General features: G+C 43.6%; 10 protein-coding genes across 10 annotated transcripts; 6 read left to right on the top strand and 4 right to left on the bottom strand.

The window, feature by feature from the left end:
* Nucleotides 1-416: 416 nt before the first annotated feature.
* BYT42DRAFT_544490 (S-adenosyl-L-methionine-dependent methyltransferase) lies at nt 417-1,884 on the top strand (the record flags this gene model as incomplete). Its single annotated transcript, XM_051565761.1, has 5 exons — nt 417-706; nt 788-1,214; nt 1,272-1,325; nt 1,402-1,479; nt 1,543-1,884. The coding sequence occupies 5 exons, from the start codon at nt 417-419 to the stop codon at nt 1,882-1,884; spliced, it is 1,191 nt and encodes a 396-aa protein (XP_051425301.1).
* Nucleotides 1,885-2,072: 188 nt separating this feature from the next.
* Nucleotides 2,073-2,825, bottom strand: BYT42DRAFT_493724 (uncharacterized protein; the record flags this gene model as incomplete). The annotated part of the gene is made up of 1 exon (XM_051564242.1): nt 2,073-2,825. The coding sequence occupies one exon, from the start codon at nt 2,823-2,825 to the stop codon at nt 2,073-2,075; it is 753 nt and encodes a 250-aa protein (XP_051425300.1).
* Nucleotides 2,597-5,781, top strand: BYT42DRAFT_267704 (MoaB/Mog domain-containing protein). The gene is made up of 7 exons (XM_051562786.1): nt 2,597-3,087; nt 3,174-3,203; nt 3,266-3,489; nt 3,573-3,972; nt 4,043-4,249; nt 4,315-5,002; nt 5,081-5,781. Exons 1-7 carry the CDS (start codon nt 3,078-3,080, stop codon nt 5,484-5,486), a joined length of 1,965 nt encoding a protein of 654 aa, XP_051425299.1. The 5' UTR covers nt 2,597-3,077; the 3' UTR covers nt 5,487-5,781.
* A 696-nt stretch (nt 5,782-6,477) lies between these two features.
* Nucleotides 6,478-7,674, top strand: BYT42DRAFT_492517 (uncharacterized protein; the record flags this gene model as incomplete). The annotated part of the gene is made up of 2 exons (XM_051564154.1): nt 6,478-6,615; nt 6,763-7,674. The coding sequence occupies 2 exons, from the start codon at nt 6,478-6,480 to the stop codon at nt 7,672-7,674; spliced, it is 1,050 nt and encodes a 349-aa protein (XP_051425298.1).
* A 1,942-nt stretch (nt 7,675-9,616) lies between these two features.
* BYT42DRAFT_612296 (G protein alpha subunit) lies at nt 9,617-10,905 on the top strand (the record flags this gene model as incomplete). Its single annotated transcript, XM_051571612.1, has 4 exons — nt 9,617-9,734; nt 9,815-10,163; nt 10,222-10,634; nt 10,718-10,905. The coding sequence occupies 4 exons, from the start codon at nt 9,617-9,619 to the stop codon at nt 10,903-10,905; spliced, it is 1,068 nt and encodes a 355-aa protein (XP_051425297.1).
* A 460-nt stretch (nt 10,906-11,365) lies between these two features.
* Nucleotides 11,366-12,150, bottom strand: BYT42DRAFT_563064 (uncharacterized protein). Its single transcript, XM_051567549.1, has 3 exons — nt 11,912-12,150; nt 11,632-11,841; nt 11,366-11,546 (listed from the first exon to the last, which is right to left on the bottom strand). Exons 1-3 carry the CDS (start codon nt 11,973-11,975, stop codon nt 11,533-11,535), a joined length of 288 nt encoding a protein of 95 aa, XP_051425296.1. The 5' UTR covers nt 11,976-12,150; the 3' UTR covers nt 11,366-11,532.
* Nucleotides 12,151-12,187: 37 nt separating this feature from the next.
* BYT42DRAFT_563063 (uncharacterized protein) lies at nt 12,188-12,855 on the top strand (the record flags this gene model as incomplete). The annotated part of the gene is made up of 1 exon (XM_051567548.1): nt 12,188-12,855. A coding segment is annotated over exon 1 (250 nt), but the record flags the coding sequence as incomplete, so codon positions are not given.
* A 750-nt stretch (nt 12,856-13,605) lies between these two features.
* BYT42DRAFT_563061 (uncharacterized protein) lies at nt 13,606-15,770 on the bottom strand. The gene is made up of 3 exons (XM_051567547.1): nt 15,471-15,770; nt 15,084-15,231; nt 13,606-14,999 (listed from the first exon to the last, which is right to left on the bottom strand). Exons 1-3 carry the CDS (start codon nt 15,544-15,546, stop codon nt 13,712-13,714), a joined length of 1,512 nt encoding a protein of 503 aa, XP_051425294.1. The 5' UTR covers nt 15,547-15,770; the 3' UTR covers nt 13,606-13,711.
* Nucleotides 15,771-16,039: 269 nt separating this feature from the next.
* Nucleotides 16,040-17,263, bottom strand: BYT42DRAFT_563060 (uncharacterized protein). Its single transcript, XM_051567546.1, has 3 exons — nt 17,078-17,263; nt 16,842-16,907; nt 16,040-16,700 (listed from the first exon to the last, which is right to left on the bottom strand). The coding sequence occupies exons 1-3, from the start codon at nt 17,103-17,105 to the stop codon at nt 16,171-16,173; spliced, it is 624 nt and encodes a 207-aa protein (XP_051425293.1). The 5' UTR covers nt 17,106-17,263; the 3' UTR covers nt 16,040-16,170.
* Nucleotides 17,264-18,427: 1,164 nt separating this feature from the next.
* Nucleotides 18,428-21,143, top strand: BYT42DRAFT_563058 (uncharacterized protein). Its single transcript, XM_051567545.1, has 3 exons — nt 18,428-19,017; nt 19,087-19,247; nt 19,328-21,143. Exons 1-3 carry the CDS (start codon nt 18,522-18,524, stop codon nt 20,810-20,812), a joined length of 2,142 nt encoding a protein of 713 aa, XP_051425292.1. The 5' UTR covers nt 18,428-18,521; the 3' UTR covers nt 20,813-21,143.
* Nucleotides 21,144-21,995: the final 852 nt, after the last annotated feature.

Genomic DNA, 21,995 nt, shown 5'->3' with positions numbered 1-21,995 from the left:
TGTACATCCAAGTTTTGACTCTGCTTCGGCGTGATCCTTGATAACAACTGGATATTCAACCGAAAGCAAAATAACCGAGTGTCAAAATGAGCTAAAGGAGACGAGAGTAAAGGGAGCGTATACATTGCGTTAAAAGGCATAGATTGTTCCTTTCTCAGCTGATTTTGGTCTCGTTATCCTTTCTCAACATATGTCTCTGGGTATCAAGAGTAAACTGAGAGAGCTTTATGATGGAAACACCTGATGCAGACCTTTTTTGTTTTCTCGTTGTATCAGTGACAATTTTTCAGAAATTGTTGGTGATTCTTTGCCAAGTGGAAAGCATGGTTTTTCAAAAACCGCTCGCTCGCTCATCAGCCACGGAGGTTCCTTGATCAAGTCTTTTTTGTATCTCATAGCCATTTCGTTCATTCGTCATGGAGGACAGTGTAGACGCTCCAACACTCTCAGCAGAAGGATTCGACATTGACCGCGTTCCGGTCTCATTCAAAGAATTTTTAAAGGACAATGATATCGATCATCGGATCTACAGCATTACACAACTTCCACGTTACGTCCGATGGAACACACGTTATCCCTTGGACGAAGTATCGGTGCTTGATCAACTGAAGAAGCAATTAGACACAGATAATGTACACCAAGTGAAAGGAATGAAGGGGTTTTTTGCCATTGATCTAGGTGGCAAACGGCTCGTGGATATACCTCTGTAAGTGCCGTCACACACGGTTCGTTCTTTGTCTTTGCGTGAAAGCCGAGGTGATACTTATCCGTTGTTTTTTGTCTCAAGCTATAAAGAACACAAGCTGTTTGGCATTGATCTCAGTTCGGCGATCGCCGTGGATGCACTGGATATTGAAAAGGACGATCAAGTGCTGGATTTGTGTTGTGCGCCGGGGGCAAAACTATGCATGATTGCCAATTTACTTCACGGCAATGGAACTGCCACAGGGGTGGATCTTGCTTCCCATCGATTAGCGACTTGTCGATCGCTTTTGAAAAAATACCGTGTGGGGGGATATGTGCGTCTGTTTGAAGCCGATGGCACCCAATTCGCGGTTCCTGCGCCTTCTCGATTAGGCAATGTGTTACTACACGATGATCAACCACCTCCATCAAAACGGCAGAAATCGCAAGAATCCGTTCTTCAAAAGCCATTTTGGGCACCAAAGATTCTTCGTTTTGATCCACAACTACCAAACATATTGTACGACAAGGTAAGTCTCCACTGAACGTTCATTGGCGGATGGATTTGATGAACACAATAATGATAGGTGCTGGTCGATGCCGAGTGCACCCATGACGGATCCATCATCCATATTTTAAAGGTAAGCGGCTGACTTGATGGACGAATAGAGTGATAGGTTAAATATCTTTTTTATTGATTGCGACATTATTTGATAGTATGACAAGTGGGGATGGGATACATTTGAGAAAAACTTTATGGATCCCAATCGGATACGAACTATTTGTGAATTGCAGGTAGATTGAAATGGTTTTGTCTTTTTGCCATCCAACTGTATTTTTTCTTACTGGCCATCACAGCGCAACTTGATGAAGCAAGGCTGGTCCATGCTCAAAGAGAACGGCATCATGGTGTACAGTACCTGCTCGCTCACTATCAAACAAAATGAAGAGAATGTGGCGTGGTTTTTGAGTCAACACAAAAATGCGGTATTGGAAACGATTCCTTGCGTTGAATCGCTCGACATCCGATTGGCAGCGATCAAGCACGTTACGCAAGAGGCGGACATTCAAGATAGGATCAACAAGCATTGTGTCCGCTTTGATCCGTTCATCAGCAAAACCAGTGGATTCTTTGTTGCTCGGTTTCGCAAATCGCATCATATTGTAACCACATCAACTGCATACACAGAACATGAATAAAAGGAAAAAAGAAGGAGAAGAGAGAGACAAGCGAAGCAAAACGATGGATGAGGGAAAAGGGGGAATGGGGTGGGGTGGGGAAATAAACTATGAAACACCAAGCTCGGCAAAGACATTGTACAATACACATTCACGGCAGGGTAAAGAAAAAATGGTGGGAGAGGCACCCCACCGGGCAGAAGCTGAGGTTACGTTGCTTTACGATCATAAATCTCGCTCATCATATCCCAATCTTTCTCAAGGACGGTGGATTCCAACATGGGTGTATCGGACGGATGGATCGGTTGAAGTTGAGGTTGTTCCTCCTCCACTTCCTCGGGCAATGATTCCGTTGATATCTTTGACTGGTCTTCCTCAATTTTTTTACCAATATCCTTCAGGAATCGATCAATGCGTCGATAGAATCCGAACAACAAGAGATGCGATACTCGCACCATCGGTTTCTTGATGACCCCTTGCTGTGTAATCTTGAGAGTGACGTGAGGCTGGGCCAGTTCTTTTTCATCGCTGGGAATAATTTCAAAGGTCCATGAACCAGAGAAAGAGGGTTTCCTTGACGGTGATGAAGGAGGTGATGTGTGTGTAGACGCCGCCTGTTCTTCAAGTATCCTCAATAATTTTCGATAAGGCTTTTGGATGACATGGATGACGACGATTCGACGTTTACGTTTGGTGTGTTCTGTGAATATCAGGCGTTCTTCTTGAGGCGATGAATCGGTTTCTGTGCTGTTGACAGTTACTCGTTCTAGCTTGGTCTGCCATTCTGGGTATTGTTGGACATTGGTCAAAATGTGCCAGAGGTGATCTGCGGTGGTGGTGAATTGGGCGGTTCGAGAGACGATATGACTGGCAGGCAACAGCAAGCCAATCACGTATATTAGAATGGGTATGCAAGGTATAATAACAGCAACGACGATTAACGCAGTGAATAAACTAATCATACGTTGCAAAATGACGATAAGAGAAAAGAGGTGAAAAGGGAAGAAAAAAAAAAGTGTGGTGAAAGGAAAAAGGGGAGTGGGGCCCCAAAAAAAGAAAGAAAAAATTGGGTCTGCTTGAATTGTTGAAGCTTGTGATCCAATTTTGATTGGTCAGTTTTCTCGCCCATTTGACCAGTGACACCCATTTTTCAAAGATCTGACGCATTATTGGGCACTTGTTGGACACCGCATTGTTGCCACGCTCTCTTTCTTATGACTTCTGGTAGGTCAATGACAAAGTGTCATTTCCCTACGTGACCTCTTTGACTGCCGGGTGACATAATTATGACTAAGTGAGAGTGTGTCTAGATCCTCGATTTACAGCTGGGGTATTGACAGGTACGCCTTGGAACCGTGACCGTCGGGACCATGAGATGACCACTCAAACAAATGACCCCTAGTGAGCGATACTGCGTCTCAAGACCCAAGTCAAGATAAAAGCGGACCGCTGTGTCTTGATATACTCACGGACGACGGCAAATATACTGTTACGCAGCAAAAGGTCGTGGCTGATACTGCAGAAACAATTGCCAATACCATCGTGGACTGGAGCGATGTCTTGGGGTTAGATCTCATTGTTGTCACTGGTGGTACCGGTTTCGCCCCTCGCGATGTGACACCCGAGGTAATGACTGATACTCCTTTCCATTGGTTATTTTTCAGCTTCTTCGTTGATGTGTTTGATTATTCAACTGAATTTAACGGTAGGCTGTTGCGCCGTTGTTGACGAGACCGACCCCGGGTATCACGCATCTCCTCCTGTCCAGTTCATTGAATGTCACTCCGTTTGCTGCCTTGTCCCGCCCGGTGACAGGATTCCGTAACCATACCTTGATTATCACGATGCCCGGGAGTCCTAAAGCATGCAAAGAAAATCTCTCGGCTGTTCTTCCTGTCTTGCCACATGGATTGGATCTGCAAAAGGGCGTCTCCATGGCCAAGGTCCATCGCCAAATGCAGGAATCCCAAGGATCAGATAAATCCAGTGATTCGTTGCAGTCGCGCAAGAGAAAACATGCTCACCCGCACCATCATAAATGCATCCATCGTCATGATGCCGCAGGCCATCCCAGCCAAACCGGCCTTTCCAAGAACTTGTCTACCCCAGGTACGGATCGATTGCTTTCTTCTTTTTAGGACAATATATTTTTTTGACAATGAAATGGTCTTTCCAACAGTCGCTCGTCGAGCTCGGTCGTCGCCTTACCCACTGATCTCTGTTCAGGAAGCCCAGGATATCGTTGCTCGATATGCAAAGCCCATTCACACCGTCCTTAAGCCTGTGACGGAAAACCTAGTAGGCTATATTTTGGCTGAAGATGTCGAAGCCCCGGAACAAGTACCTGGATACCCAGCGTCGGTGGTCGACGGCTACGCAGTCCATTGTAAAGTAGTTACAAGACGGAAATAATTTAGCGGAGGATTCACTGAACGTGTTTCAATTGCTTAGTGAAAGATGGACCGGGGGTTTATCCCGTCGTCTCGGCGTCTCTTGCCGATACCAATACCGAATGCGAGCCACTAGCCCCTGGCACCATCGCTCGAATTACGACGGGCGGAATGGTACCGCCGGGAGCCGATGCTGTTGTCATGGTAGAGGATACCAAATTGATCAAAGCTTCAGAAGATGGCCAAAAGGAACTTGAAGTGGAAATACTCACCTCATCATCTCACTTGGAGAACATCCGTATGCCAGGCGATGATTGTGAAAAAGGCATGATCGTTTGCAAGGCAGGACAAATGATCTCCTCAGTCGGCGGCGAATTGGGTTTACTAGCTTCAGTGGGTGTTAAGAAAGTGATGGTTTACGGTAAACCTCGCGTGGGCATCATGTCGTCCGGGAACGAGGTGATGGATCATTTGCAGACGGAAAAACTAGGGCCAGGGCAGATTCGAGATACCAATCGTCTGACGCTCCTTGCAGCGGTTTCCGCCTCTGGTTTCGAAGCTGTCGATTTGGGCATTGTGCGCGATTCGGTCGGTGACCTTGAAAAGCATATGCGGGAAGCGTTGAATAATGTCGACGTCTTGATCACCACAGGTGGCGTGTCTATGGGCGAAGCCGACTTTATGAAACCCATTCTGGAACAAAAATTGGGGGCCACCGTCCACTTTGGTCGAGTGCTCATGAAGCCTGGGTAAGCAATGGATAAAACGCAAAAGCCCCCTCTTTCATAATGTATTAATTTGGCTTTTCTTTTTTTGATACATGACAGCAAACCCACCACCTTTGCCACTATTCCTGAAGTCAGCGGCCACAAGTTGATCTTTGCGTTACCTGGAAATCCGGTTTCTGCGACCGTGACGTTCTATCTGTTTGTCCTTCCCGCCCTCCGTCGTCTGTCTGGCAACAGCCAGCCTGACAATGTGCTGATTCCTGTAACCATGGACCATGATATCGCACTGGATGGTCGTCCTGAATATCATCGTGTTCGAGTCAGCATCTCTGAAAATGGGTTAGTTGCAGAATCCACGGGTAAGCAGCAGAGCAGCCGCATGCTGAGTTTATCGGCAGCGAATGGATTACTGCAACTTCCCGCCAGCAGTGACCATCAATCGGCAATCAAGAAAGGAGAAACCGTGTCTTGCCTTTTACTGGCCCCTCTGTACACATCAGCATAAGAAAAGAAAGCCAAAACCTCTTGATAAAAAAAATGTTCCTTCCTCAAGCGTTAACTGTTCTAAACGTATGGGATGTCGTCCTCGTGGTTCCTCATCCGCATCATGTTGTATTTATTCTACTCCATTGATGTTGTTTCGGAGTAATTCATTGTATCATTTTACACTTCTTTTTTCCTTTTGCTTTTTCCATTTGACTATGCTGGCTGAATCTTGGTGAATCTCTCAGATTTAGAGAAAAGCGCATATTTCACATCATACTCCATAGTCATTATTACTGTTTTTTCATATATGATACATCTTTTTTTTTTTTTTTACCACATTTGCCAAGTTCAAGTGTAACGCAATAAGCATGAACTATCAGGTACGAGCTTGCTGCGGTAATGCGGTAACCGATCATGATCTGACGCAATAGGGATACAAAGTAATCGGAATAGGCCGAAAAGCAGGAGAAAAGAACGATGGGATTCCCCGAGCGATGCTTTTCCCGAAAAGCTTAAATCCAAATCACTGAAGTAATGCCATGTGATTACCTCAAGTCCCGGAATATACAATAAATGTGGAATTGCTCACATCAAAGTCATAAGAAATACTAATGTGCAATTAAAATAACCTTCTCATCTTTTAATATCAAGCACTTGTATGTTTTGCCTTTTCCCTGGGCGAATGAAGGAAATATATATTGTTGTTTCAAGATAAAAGGAGAGACTGATTGGGCATTCTGTTGGAGGGATCAAGATCAAGATTGAAATGCGGTTGGCGTTGATGCTGTGTGAGGAAAGTTTATTTTTATCAACGAACCACTACGGCAAGCGACGATTGGTTCCATTAGGCACCATACTGTTACACTGGAGAAAGTGTAAATACAGAAATAGGAAACAGAAATGTCATCATGCAGTTCCCAGCGTTGCCTTTTATAGCATTCGCTTTCTCGATATTGAATAAATAGAGCCAGCTGTGATACGGTAGAATTTTCTGAACCGTTAGTCTCGCCATGTTGGCATCTCCAGATACCCAAGTGCAAAAGCCTGATACCATCGATACCCAAATCTACGAAAAACCGAATGCTTATGACGATGACGATCCCATCGCCGCCAACGAAAACCGCGAGGAAGCTATTGCCAAGGCGACCGTGGTTGAAAATCTCGCCCTCCAATTAGAAGCACTTCACACTCAGGGGCAACAACAAGATGATTGCCAGTCCAACCCAGAAAGCGAACCTGGCGAGAGTGAGAATACCAAAGATCTTACAAATGAGAGAGACAATGTCGATGACGAGAATTTACCGTCGCCCCCGCCACCTTACGTTAAACATCCCAAGGAATATGATGCTCTTTCATTCACATCGTCTCTGCTCAGTCACGCCACTCCGACGACACAAACCACTTTTACCGAGGACGTGGCAACGCCCTCTCGGACGTCGTCCATGAGCTTATCGTCTTCCGAAGTGCTCAGTCCCTCAACGAGTTCCATGACCAGTGCAAGCGAACAAACCAAAAGCTCACTCAAATCATCCCTATTGAATCGATTGAGAAAGCGGTCAAAGGAGGACATGATCACTTTTGAAATCCGCAAACGGTCTCTCACGAAACCGCACATGCACGACTTTTATTTTAGCGGGACCAAGATGCTGGCTTACCGTAAAATGCAACCTCATTCTTATTCTTGGGGATTTCAAAACATTTTATACCGCACAGTGGGTAGTGAACGGCAGGACGACGGAACCAAAGTGGCGGAAACTCGACGACGCGCTTTTCACAAGGACATTACGGTAGAATGGGGCGATTATGATGCACCAAGCTTGACGACCCATGAGTTGATCAACAAGGCAAAATCCCATTTACTGTTTGTATACGAATCTCAAGTGGAAGAATACCGTATACGATGGCGACGACCGAATTTGCTGTCGCACGATATGATTTGCGAAATCAAGAAGAAGCAAACAACACCTGCACCATCAGGCGAAAGAATACCGTGGCGGCCTATTGCCGAGTTTGACAGTCATGGCATGGGATACCTTATCCAAATAGGAAAGCTGGTGATTGATCGTCAAGCGCTTTCTTACTTCCAGCGGCCGGATTACCTTGAAGCACACCTTGTCATTCTGTGTTCGACCTTTGTGGACCTTATGCGCGAAGTGGTTGAGAAAGCAGTCGGATTAGGCAATGGTGGAGTGGCTGGTAGCGAGTAGAATTATGAAAATTTTTGTACAAAGCAGTTAGAGTAAAATCTAGAATATATATCGCACTTATCACACGATCTTTTTTTTTTGTCACTGAGGTTTGGATACCCTACAACGTGGTTAGTTTGCGCAGCATGGTTCGTGCTTTGAGCATGATTGGGTGATCCAGACCAAGATCAAAAATTACGCGGAATGACATGATAGAGAGTCGTTCCTAATATCATAATCCAGCCGCCAATGCCGCAACAGGACATTTACCTAGTTGCTGAAAATCATGGCATGTCTTGCATCATCTGCAGTCTTTATACAAAGTGAAAAAGTGAGCCGGCACACATGTAACACGATGCTCCTTCTTTTGGCAGGGACAATTGGCGCATTGGCGCAGGTACACCCATAACAAGCGGAAAGAAATAAATTACATGGATGATCTAACAAAGAAATATGATTCATAAATATGTAATGTCTCGGCTTTTTGTTGTTAACGTTGCGCGGTTTGCTAACATTGGTTCCTTCCATGTTTCTTCTTTGCTGGTAAAATAGGGAGATGACTTATGTGTTGCGAAACAAGAATGGTTGGAGTAGATCCTAATTAAGCTATTCAGGGGCGGGCAAACCAGGTTGTGCATACTATACTTGGCTTTCCAAATTTGGCCAACTTCTCCAAGAGGTAACTGGGTCAACCGTGCGAACATTTACGACCTTTTCTTCATTTGGTTTGGAATATTTAAATGTGAGACAATAGTTTGTCCATCGAAACACGACAATTGGCAGGCAAAGAGTACAGACCAGTAAATGATACGTTATTTTTACACGAAAACTAAGTGCGTGTGAAGTACGGGCATTGAAAATAAACAAAAGCGAGTGGAGATCGGCCATCCGCCGATGAGAACTTCCTTCTATTGAGCAGGACGAGCCAATACCAAGGATAAATATCTCTGTCAAACCGTCAAATATAGAATGGGGAGCTGCCCTCGCGTTATTTAGTTTGTGTATCAGTCATTGCCGCATGTGAAAATTCACTCGTTTAACCAACTCTGTGTAAGAATGAGACCACATCACGCCATTTACAGATATGGATCAACCTTATCCGTTGAATAGCAACAAAGCCACGCCGCCTTGTTACAAGACACACATTAGCACGGCCTATCATAACGTGGGGATTTAAAAAATCCACGCGTCAGATGTATTCGCACACATGGCAGCTTTTTTATCATGAGAAAGCGGTCATTGAATCGCGTTATCAGCGTCATAGCATAGTAGCCATTATGGCTGCTTGGATCTCACGCTGCGAAAATATTGTCGTATCATTGGTGCGGTAGAACAATTTGATTGTTCTGGCATCTAGACAACGGTTGGTATGATCTCCTTCCTTTTCTTTTCTTTCATCGGAGTTAAAGTATTTTGGTGCGAAAAAAAAAGAGGACTTTCTGAGATGCCAAAAGAAGCTGGACTAGGAGAAGAGTGTGCAACCGAATGTTTTTTCTTTTTTTTTTGGATCCGCAGACAAGCTTCATTGTCGGACAAATTCATTGCTTCATCGTCGTTTGTGTTGCCTAGATTTTGACGGCCGCACCATAACCAGAATCGTTTTAATTTATTGTCCCCGTGTCGTTGCAGCATATATCTCAGTTACCGTTTCCACGGTTTTGAGAAACTTGACTCTTTTACTTTTTTATTCTACTTTTTTAATACCCAGCAATCACATCATATAATAATATCTATAAAGGCATGTAAAAAACATCCAATAATCATTTCGGATCACCGTGGGGAAACCAGTGTCAACATGAAAAAGTATACAAGGAAAAAGAGCGGACGACGACGGTCCATGACCAACCATGAGCATGAGGGCATGAGTCATTGACTTTGGTGGCCTTGTCATTGTCGTTGGAGCGGGGTCTCTTGCCTTCGTGCATGAGTTTATTAACATCAAATATTTCAATTTAATAGAAATATGGGATGTTGCGCTTCGGTCGAAGATGGTGCAGGAAAACTGCGTAGCGAAGAAATTGATAATGAATTGCGCATGGAGAAAATGAACATACGTAATGAAGTCAAGCTTCTATTACTAGGTAACGAACGTCGTTTCGGTCCGGCGTCACTTTTATTTATTCATTGTTGGCTGACATGATGTTTTGCATTTGTCAATAAGGTGCTGGCGAATCGGGCAAATCGACGATTTTGAAGCAGATGAAGCTGATACACGATAGTGGATTTTCACCCGACGAACGACGAGCGTTTCGCGAAATCATCTTTAGCAACGCGATCCAATCGATGCATGTCCTTCTGGAAGCCATGGAGACTCTTAATATCCCATTGGCCGATGCCGGACGCCAAGCTCATTTTGACTTGATTATGCGTCAACCGAGTCAAATGAACAACAACTATCAGACGATGCCTCCTAATATTGTCCAAGCGATCAAAGAGTTATGGATCGATGACGGTGTCCAGGCCACGTTTAAACGCAGCAATGAATATCAACTGAATGACTCTGCTGCTTAGTAAATATCATTTTCCATAAATATAAGTGATCGACGCATGGCTGATTCCCTTTTGTAGTTATTTCGAATCGATAGACCGTATTGGCCGGCCCGATTATAATCCAACCGATCAGGACGTTCTGCGATCGCGAGTAAAAACGACGGGCATCACCGAAACCAAATTTAATATCGGCGAGTTAACTTATCGGATGTTCGATGTGGGTGGACAACGATCGGAACGGAAAAAATGGATCCACTGCTTCGAAGATGTGACAGCGTTGATCTTCCTGGTCGCGATCTCCGAGTACGATCAGACATTGGTGGAAGATGAATCAGTGAACCGCATGCAAGAAGCGTTAACGCTTTTTGACTCGATCTGCAACTCACGGTGGTTTGAAAAGACATCGACAATTCTGTTTTTGAACAAGACAGATATTTTTAAACAGAAACTCCTTCACAGCCCGTTGGCCAATTACTTTCCCGATTATAAAGGTAGGACGGCACTATGCCCTGTTGACATCTCCGACAGCGTATTCACCGATGAGGTTTCTATTGCTGCAATACAATACAACTAGGCACCGACACGTACGATGAAGCCAGCCACTACATCATGCTCCGATTCACTTCACTGAACTCTTCGGCAGACAAACAAGTGTATACCCATTTTACGTGTGCAACCGACACAGAGCAAATCAAATTCGTCATGTCGGCTGTCAACGATATCATTTTACAAACCAATTTGCGAGATGTGGGTCTGATCTAAACGGGTGGCCATCTCCCCTCAACCCTTTGTTTTTTTTCTTCTTATGTAATTTACCAATTATTTTATGGCCTTGTGACTGAGCACACTTTGACAACTTGTTTTTTCAGTTCATCTTATTTTCATTCGTTTCTATACAATATTGCCTTGACACTATACATTACGATCTTAACATCTCGATATTCAATATAAGCGCATTTCATTCACAAAAAAAAAGGTAGATTATCATATTTGAGCGACCGCTCGATGAAGTTTCCTTTTTTCTTTGGATCTGGGGCCCAGTAACTCGAGAATGTTTACATAATGGGCTGCTTCCACATTTGCAAATAAGCTCATGATCACCCGTCACAGTTTGGGTGAACTCAATTATTACTTCACTGAGAAGAACGCCATGCTGATGGGCGTGATAAGAAGAACAAGCATGAGCTTCACACTATACTCATTTGTAGATCATAGAGATCTCATCAAAAACTGGAACAATGATTACTTCAGTGAACAAGGTTGGCGGATTCGTGATATTTTTTTTGGTCATGCAAGAGATACAAAGAAGTGCTATTTTTTTTTAAAAAAAAAGTGTTCGCTGTTGGAAGGGAAAAAAAAAAGAGTAGGAATGTATTGAATGGGAAGGATTTAATTGATGTGAACTACGAAGACACAGACAAAACATAAGATGAGTACCACTGTGGATAAGAATGACGAACAATGGCTGGAAATGGATTAGTCACTCACCTGACTTGTCTTGTTCCATAAAGTCGACATAGTCTTTATCAGCCATGGCTTTAACACGATCATTGGGCAGGCTGACAATGAGTCCCTTCATGCCTGTCTTGATCTCGTAGGTAACTTTTCCTCCTTCAGCTTCAATGTCTGATTTCGCTTTATCGACCTTTTTCTGATCGACAGGCTCACGTAAAGCCAAAATGTAGTCGGTGTATCCAGCTACACAATGAAACAACACAGTGAGTTAACTGTCATTGATTTAGCCGAAATTAAAAACAACTAGACTCACATTCTGCTGCCATTGCGACAGCTGAAAATAAAGCAACGAGAAGAGTTAGAATGTAGAAACGCATAATGACTAGTTTCCCGGGTCAAAAGAGTACGAGTAAAAAAGAATAAAGGAAAATGGGGAATTGCCAGCAATTGTAGGCAAGTGGTCTGTCTTTAAAAACGTCGTCACATCGAATCATCACCAAGGAAATTCAACTCCGGCGCTATGCTGGAACAAAGTGTCTTGCTTCGGTTGGGTCCAAAAAAAAAAAATCATGCGCTACTCGAAAGTATACCCTTTTGACCTTCTTTATTTAAATGCAGGACTTTAGTTGTTCTGACCAAGGATTGACGTAGTTCTCGTAGCCTACTTTTTGTTTTGACCAATCAGATTATCATTACCATTTTCGGCAATACCTCGTAAGAATCATCTCGCAAATGTGCTGTTCAGGCCAGCTTAATATCGTCAACGACACAGCAACGGTTGCCATCATCTTCCCAAAAAGCTGGCAAGCGTGAGCCAGACGGATTAAATAATACCAATTCATCTCACACTGATCTATGATTTGTTGGAACAATAACCACTGCTTTCAATAGACTTCGCTGGCGATAATAACATGTCGGGGAAGTGCGCATTATTCATATTGCGGCATATACATCAGTTATCCCAAACGAGCTTGTCCAAAGCAGTAGCTGCCTGTTTAATTCGGAGAATATTAGGCAGTTGTATTGGCCAAATGCACGCCATCATTTTATGTCAGGGAAACCGCAGCAGATATGCACTTACGGACATGGTTATGTTTTTTCAGACTAATGTTCAGATTGGGATAGAGTCCTGCTGGATCAAGGCTATGACGAATACTCTGAAGTAAAGGCATTGGTATGTGAGCCCAACTACATATCATTCAGAACAATAAATATCCTGTTTTACAGTGTAATCAGCAAGGCTGTAATAAATCTCACTCTTTTATGCCACCGTGAATACATCAGCACATGGGTTCATCTTCTCGGCATAGAAGTACAAGATTAATATCATATCATAGTCAAGACAAGAAAGAAAACCTATTTTCGAATTGAGTGGCGATAGCTGTCTCTACAGACGCAAGATAACCAAGCTACATTACCATTCACAGGAGCCAAGACTTTCGAAGATTTGCTTGCTGTAACTTATTTGCGTAACAACAGCGACGCTCGTACGACTTTTTATTTTTCGGTCATTATCCAAAAGTGCGAGTCAGAAAAAAAAAAAGAGTCATTTGAGAAGAGTAGACTGTACACAACACCACGGGGTAAAAATTAGGTCACCTGAAAAGAATATACACAACAACAACAACAACAAAAAAAAAAAAAAAAAAAGACTCTTCCCATTGGAAGAAACAATGACGTGGGGGTTTTGTGGCTGCGGTATGGGATGATGCTGAGCAATTAGCACAGGTAGACAGAGAGTAATTCTGCTATTTTCAGCTACATGTCATATTGCATGCCGAAATCTGTCCCACAAAGATGTTGAGCTTTATATCAGCTTACTACTGTTCTGTTGGCCGATATCCCCAACGGCAGAAAAAGAGACGTTCACGGGGTAGACTTGCAATATTTATATTTGTGCGCGTATATGTATAAGAGAAAAAGGGATATACTACAAAAACAAAGATCGAAAAAAGGGATCACATCAAAAATCGGGAAGAAGGAATATAGCAAAAAAAAAAAAAAAAAGGTGTGAAGAGTATATAGAAACAGTCAACCTGTAGAAGAAGAAGAAGAACAAAAAAAAAAAACAATAACAAAAATGTCACAAAGAAAAATACGAGACTGCGAGTGATTATTTCTTGGACCAAGCACCCACCCATCGGGAGAAGAAACCAGGACGATTGTTGGATCGGTTCATTGGGTATTGGAGATCAATATCATCGTCGTCAATGCTTTTTCGTGATAAAGGTTCCATGGTCTTTTTCGCCAGTTGCGAAAGACCGTCAAAACTGGGTCGAAAGTCCAAGCTTTTACGAGGCACATCGGCGGAATAACGTCCGTTGGTATAACCCTGGTACTGATGGTGGTAGGTGGCTGCATCCATCGACTTTCGTCCGCCAAATGCGCTCCACCATGCCTTTTTCATCTCTTTTTCTTGGAAGTGGCGCAATGCTTCTGCTTCCGGTCCATCGTCCACAGCAACTGAGGGCCGTGGCATGGCTTCTTCGTCTACAAAGGTAGATTGACCGTCTGTCGTGGTATATTCTTGGTTGTTGGCGGCCTTGGCGGCCATTGCATTCATCAGCGCCGTGGTTCGTAATCGGCCGCCGTCGGAGCTACATCTTTTCAGGGACGGCCGCTGGCCATCCATGGAGTTGCGTGTTCGATACTGATCAAGGGAAGCACGCGATCGATCTTCCAAGTTGAACGCTTTCCGTTCCAAAGATGCCAGATAACTTTCATCCCCATAATCGCTAATGACGCCATGCCCATACCAGTCACATTTCTTGGGACGTGGAGCCACCGTTTCCCAATCTTCGGCGGGCGGAGTACCGATAATCGTGCTGTCATCCGGTGACGATACCAATGAGGAAGCTAATTCGGGCGTTTTATTTCGAGAAGGACGACGACGATGAATGTCGATGGAAGAGGAAGGAGTGGATGTGTCGGGGAGATCGTCCAGCGATGGCCGTGCTGTGTTCAAACTCTGTCGGGATGGTAATATTTGAGGGAGCGTCGACAGCGGAGGCACATCTAATTTCTGAGATTTGCCTTCAAAAATAGAAGGCAAGCTGGGTCGGCGAAGTCGTTCAATGCGTTCATCGCGCGCCGGTAAATCCATTGACCGTCGTTCCTGGTACGGCTGCTGCTGCTGTTGTTGTTGTTCATGTTCCTTCTTTTGCTGTTTTTGTAATTGTCCAAAGGTTTCCAATAGCTTGGCAATTTCCATATAATGCTTGGCGGCAGCGACATCCATGGGAGTGGATCCGTACTTGTCTTTGACATCGACTTGGGCATTGTTGCGTAGTAGCAAATCAACAATCTTTGCACATCCGTTGGCACAGGCGACGTGAAGAGCGGTGGAGCCTGTAGCACCTGCTACGGCTTGTGATTTATCTGCGCTGTGTTTTTTCGACCATCTAAGTAGGACAAGTGCACATGACGGAGGATTTAGGAGTTGCCCGATAAGAAACCACGGAACGTGAATTAATAAGACATTTTACCTCTGTGCATTGACTTGCGCTCCACGATCAATGAGATATTGCACCACCGCAATATTATTATCACTGATACATGCAAGTTGTAAAGGCATGAATCCATTCACCACCGAATCAATCGGTGCACCATGATCAAGCGCAAACTTGACTAGACCTAAATGCAACCATAGGAACGTCCTCGTTAGTCATCAATTCGCATGGAAAAAAAAAAAAAAAAAAAACGTCAAAGAAAAAACCCCCTCATTTTTTGAATCAATATTATAATAGCATCAATAAGAATCATTTTTTTTCTTTTATGTTATTATAACATGTCAAGAAAATGATAATAGTGATAATAAGAGAAACCAAGAAAGGAAAGAAAACTGCAAGCTTTTTTTTGTTCATCGTAGTTACCAACATTGCCAGTTGTAGCGGCCCAGTGAAGACCCAATAGGTAATCTTTAGGCTTGTCTTTCTTCTGATCGTACATTGCGCAAGTAGTCAGTCAATGGCGTGTGGGTAATGTGAGAGAGAAGAAAAAAAAGAAAGAGATAAAAAGGCGGGGGTCAGGGAAGGAAGAGAAAGCAAAAAGAGGGGTTGCAATTGTTTGCAGTCGATTGTTATAGGGACGCAAACCAAGTTGGGACAATACGGAGTTCGTTATCCATCGGCCCGCCATCCACCGCCCTTTTATTCCCCTTGACTATCCAAAAATAAATAACAAGTAAAATAAAATAAAAAATAAAAATAAAAGAGTGTACGTGGGAACTCTCAAATACTAAACGATATACTCTTGGAGTGATCGGTTGATTGCTTTATTTTTTCCCTTGTTAGCGCATCTCACACTGCGGATCTACTGGTTTTTTTTCGCTATGGGAATAAAATTTTCCTATCCATCGTTTAATGCTCTTGCCACTGTTGCCTTTTTTTCTTAAAAATAGTAAAAGCGGAGTTTCCACGTTGCCGACGATGAGAATTTTGGGCCTTCTTTCCATCCTTTTTCCTCCTCTGAACAGTATCATTTATTCTTTTTATGACAATATCAGGAGACGAAGCTTTACAGCAAATGACAGATGGGGTAAAATAAAAAAGACGTAAGAAAAAAAAATGGGCATTACAAAAGTTTGCTAAGCAAGCTACTAGCAAGACCACCACTGCTGCTCTGGTTCTGGTGACCACCGCCCAACATGCCCATCAAGGCACCGATGCCTCCACTGCTGCTGCCACCCGAGTTGCTTTGTGATGACTGATGCGTCATATACAATTTCATGGCCATCATAGCCGCGTTTTGAAGCATTTCAGCTTGATCGACATTGCTGCCGCCACCGGTTTTGCCACTTTGAGCGTTGAATAATTTCATGGCTTCACCCATCGCCATACCAATCAATTCATTGCTGCTGCCTCCGCTGCTGCCGCCACCACCAGAGAACATCTTGAACGCTTGCAAAGCTGCGGCTGAACCTAAATCACGTGAAGAGCTTTGCTCATTGGGCTCACCGCCGTTTTGGCTGTAAATTTTGTCGTGAGCTTGTGCGGCGTGCTCCACTTCATCTGCATTGACAGGCTTCTTGGTAGGCGCATCATCGTCGTCGTCATCTTTATGTAACAAATTTGACAATACCGACGAGAAGAGACCGTGTTCCTCTAAAAATCACGTCCATCCGAACAGTGGATTTTTAGTTTAAAATGCAAGAAAACATGAAACGAAATACGACCCACTCGTTCAACCCTTTTTTTTTTTTTTCTCTTCCTTCCCACCCAGCTTGGATGCTATCATTTGCTTACCTTCGGAAGCACCATGACGCGTAGCAATACGAGCTGCTTCGTCGGCATTGGGTCGTTCATAACCACCTGTGTAAAAAAACGAGTTTAGTATATTTCGTCTTATCTTTTGCCTTGATCCCCGTTCTTATTTTAGAGGCGGGAATGGATGGAAGCTCAAAACATCGTGGTCTTATGATCTCCACACGTTTACAACGCAGTCTCCGCCCGGGACCTTCAGCCATAGGGGTGCTGTTTACCTTGATAAGAAGACGCTTCACCAAGCATGTTTGAGAAAGAGGCGATTTGAATAAAGTAAAAAAGCAAGTGAAAAGAAAAGCGAGAGAAACGGATAGGGTTTCGGTCGACACGGCTTTTTTATACTAGCAATATGCACTTTGAAAATAAGCGAGCCAATCGTTCCATGTTTTGGAAACAGTAGAGGTGACACAGTTGAACCCACTTTTTCTCAGTTTGAATTGATCCCGATTATTATGTCACCTGTCCACCTACCAATTTGAAGCATAAAACCTGCGTGTATCACATTCACCAAGGACACCGTTGTCTCCCGAATAACTCTACTTTAAATCTCGTCCATGCAAAATTTTTATAATGTCATCAAATTATAAAAACTGATAGCAACGGTGTTATAAGAAAAACGCAATCAACCAAACTGGAGAGAATCATGCCCCAATATCCCCATTTTTTCGAAACATAATAACACTCGATGCGCTGCATCAATGTACTTTCTTCTCTTTGCCTTGGAGACGAAATGAGTATCTTTGTAACATGTATCTCATAACCTCCCGATGCTGTCGCGCTCCCCGAATTGACTGACTCTGGTTTTACATGAAGGCTGCTGTACTTTTATTTACTACCATTATGTACCATATACTACGGTGGATGCCGTTATACAGTATATCTCGCTAGAGATCAGAAAATGCTCGCATTGGATTCCTGATGCTAGCCGCACAATATCAACCGAAGCAGACGGATCCATGCTTTGAAGAAAACCATTTTTCCAGACAGAGATGATATATGATCAGGTCAAGTAATCATTTTCAATGGTGTCTACACAAGTATCACCGTTTGCTCCTTTAGCGTGCTCAAATTTCAAAGAAATGCATCCATTGATATTGTTGATCTGTTACTGCGTATTATTCTAGCTTTTTCTGACTCATCCTTTAGTTATTTCAAAACTTTGGGTTTTAACCTAGCTTTTTAGCGAAGCAGACATCAAGAATATTTACCACTCTGTTTCGATATTATACTATCTCTTAAATCCATAAGGTTCATATTTATACGACCAAAATTGCATCACTACATCGGTATTTTTGTAGCATAACCTTTTGTTCATTCACCCCTTTCCTGGTAGCAGGTGAAATATCATGGCATGAATTTTTCTTGCGCAGTTTACATCACTTGCTGTTGTACATTAAATATCCTGTTCAATGAAATATTTTTACCAGCACCCATTGAGAAAACAGACGAATGCAGTTTTATTCATACAAGTGTAGAACCATAGCATACTCCGGAGAGGAAACAGTAGATGATCCGAAAGAATAATAAAATAACCGGACTCGGGCATTGTCAGCTAAGCGATGTGAGGTGGCTTAGCTCCGCATTAAATATGGTTTAAATTTTCGGACGAAACTCCATTTCTTGATCTACATTGGAGGGCATCTCAGCCAGCGACAGCCAGCGATGAAGAACTCGAGATTGTTGAAGCAAAAGTTCACTCCGGCTGTGGTTCCGAAGAATGTGATTCTTCATGATACCACCAAGAAGATCCACGTCACTTTTGACGATAACGAGCCCACCACCACCACCAATTCACTTTCTCCGAAAAAAGACGAAAAGCCAAAAAAGGAGAAAAAGGAGAAGAAAGATAAAAAGTCCAAGAAGGATAAAAAGGACGGGAAAAACGACGCAAAAGATACCGATAGTGCTGAAAAACCACCGAAAAAGAAACGACACCATCCTGCCCATGATCCTCCTGCAGTAGTAGAAGCCCGATCAGCCAACGTGGACGCCTCACTCCCGGTGGCCAAAAAGGCTAAAATCGACAGTGGTGATGCGGAACAACCAAAAGTCAATGGTGAGAAAAAAGCATTGCCGAATGGACACACTGTTGCCAAGGCGTCATCCGCATCACAACCAACGCAACAACGAAAACGACCCAGACCAGCCAATGATCAAGGTAAAAAAATGAACATTCGGCGGTAGTTCTGAACCACAAACAGAAAATAACTATCAACTCGGTTTTTAGGAAAAGATGATGCGAAAAAGACCAAACCGTTGTTGATTGTAAACAAGAAACAGGTCGAAAAGAAAAAGTTGACCAAAGAAGAGACTTTGGCCAAAGTAGCGGAAATTCGACAAAAGAAACGCGAAAAAAGAAGGGCAAAACTCATGGTTGGAGATACCAAGGTAAGTAAAAAAAAAAAAAAAAAAAAAACCAAGACAATAGCAAAGGATGCTGGAGACTCATGCTTTTTTTTTTTATCAAGGTGCAAATTCCTGTCATGACATTAAAACCAGCCGTCATGAAACAAAAACTGTCGATGAAAGAGATTCAGGATTATATTTTGTATTGTCTTGCCGAAGCCAAACCTCCTCAGTGGATCAGCGTCGTCAACCGATCCAAAATCCAGCGTTTTCTGTTCATTTACGCCCAGGGGTTGGATATCACGTTCTTTGGCGCCGACAAGAACCGCGTGCAAGTACCGACGTCCATCGCTCTCGATACATTGGACAAGGAAAAGGATGTGGGCAAAGCCGCCATGCCATTCTTGACGAGCTGCTTTTCACAGATGCTGATCAATAAGATTTCAGGCAACAAAGGCAAAATCATGTCGCCGGTTCAGGAATTACTGCAGTGCAAGCTGACTCTCCGTACAAAGGCTTTGAAACATAAAGAGTTGATGGACCGTCAGGAGAAAGTGAACCATAACATGCGTGAATTCTACGTATTGACGTTGGACGAACTTCGTGCCAACGGTTATCCTATACCCTCTTGCCTCGACGCATCTCAAACTCTCCCGGAAGGATGGAAAGAAACCAATGCTGTCAAGGAGACAGTGCCAGAGAAACGGATCATGGCGGTGGATTGTGAGATGGTAGCCACTGCCAAGGGAAGCGCACTTGCACGTGTCACACTTGTGGATGAAGATGGTAAAATTCTGTTGGATGATTTTGTCAAGCCCGACGAGCCCGTCATCGATTATCTTACGCAGTATTCCGGTATTACACCTGAAATCATGGAAAAGGCGACGTGTTCTTTGCGAAGAGCCCAAAAACATTTCCGCAAAATCGTGAATCACAACGTGATCCTTGTCGGTCACTCGTTGGAGAACGATTTAAGAGCGCTTCAAATTGCGCATCCCTATTGTGCCGATACCGCCTTACTGTACGATCATTTCCGTGGTCCACCTTTCAAGCCGGCGTTGCGAGTGCTGTCACGCAACATTTTGAAACGACAGATTCAGGAACACAACAAAGCCACGTTTGGTCACGATTCCGCCGAAGATGCCAAAGCAACTTTGGATTTGTTCCGACTCAAACTACGCTACGGACCTCACTTTGGTCGTTTTGGCAAAGAAACCGAATTGTTGTTCGATCGTTTACGTCATTATAACCCACCCAAAAAGGGTGCGATTTTGGAAAGTGCCAATACCGTCAACGGCATGTTCCGTGCCTCCTTGGGCAACGATTATGAGCGCTGTGAGACCGATGAGCAACTCGTCGATGCTGTTGCTCGAAAATTAGTCAAGACCGATTTTGTATTGTCGCGATTCCGGGTCCTGGAACACGGTGAACAATCCGAGGAACTCGCTCCCAAAGTACTTCCGGAATCGGTTCTCGGCAAAGGCGAACAAGCAGAACGACTGGCTCGTTTTGATGATTATCTGCAACAGCTCTATCAAAAACTCCCATCCTCTACCGCCGTCGTCATCATGGGCGGCACAGGAGATGTCCCGCAATACCAACAGTAAGTACCATTTTGTTAGAGAGAAGATCCACCTCCTCATGATTCACCATTGGGAATTGTTTTTTGTTTATAGATTACTGGCAAAGTACAAGATATTCATGGAAAAGTATAGTAAAACCAAGTTGGATGAAGTCCCCGAAGCCGAACGATGGACGACTACCGATCAAAAACGATTGGAAGGAGCCTGTGCTAGAGCGCGCTTTGGAAGCACATTTTTCTGCATCAAATCATAATTTATATTTTTCATGCAAAATTTTCTTTTGGCATCATTCTTTTGTATAAATAAATCATCGTCAACTTTTTTTACATCCCTTTTTTCACTGGGTATGAACGAAACTGTATAAGAGAAAGCTGTGTGTGCGGCATCAAGATATAGTAGTTCATATATCAAATACAGGATTTCACAGCCTCCCGTGACCTAAGAAATCTCTTGTTGCAGAGCAATATTTCATCAACATTCCGAAAACGTAGAATAACAGGTGACACGCTTCCATAATATTACAGATTATAAGATACTACAGCATTCTGTTCTTTATTCAGACAAGATCTAATCAAGACCATATATCCTTAGAAGCTTCGGCGCTGTCTGTATATCCTCTTACCCTGTTTTCCGATGTTTAATCAAGCGACGACATGGAAAGAAAATGAAAACACAGAATACCAATTGTATTTACAGATTTCTGGTGGGTTCGCGACTTTGCATATTTATTTTCATATGAAAGGCGTTGGTAGAAAGCATCGGTTCATTTCAATTTTCTGCCTGACTCGGGCCTCGGTCGCTATTACAACGGATCAAGTTTCAAGTTCAAAAAAAAAGATGGTCACATGGCCCAAATTTGTTGAAATTGGGATACAAGTCGGTGGGCCAATGTCTCCTTGCAAGGAAAGCAATAAGCCAAAGTAGATTTCCCTTTGATTTACCTCAGCCCCCTCCCCTCCCGCTTCATTCATCAAGAGACAAATGCTTCATCTTTGTCGATTGAGAGTTTCGCAACCGAGCAATGTACGTTGGCTTAGTACCACCGCTTGTGCACTTGCGGCAACACCGGCGGTATCAGCGTCAGCAGCAGCCGCGGCAGCGGCGACAGCGGCTTCATCGTCCGAATCGTCACCGGATCAGGACCATAACAAGGTTCAGAACAAGGGATCCAAACAACAAGATGCGGTGGATGGTGCAGCGAATACAA

The sequence above is a fragment of the Radiomyces spectabilis genome (assembly GCF_025331425.1).
Source record: "Radiomyces spectabilis strain NRRL 2753 chromosome Unknown BYT42scaffold_4, whole genome shotgun sequence".
NCBI classification, from domain to species: domain Eukaryota; kingdom Fungi; phylum Mucoromycota; class Mucoromycetes; order Mucorales; family Radiomycetaceae; genus Radiomyces; species Radiomyces spectabilis.
The sequence above is the reverse complement of the archived record's forward strand: the minus strand, read 5'-3'. Positions and strand labels throughout refer to the sequence as shown.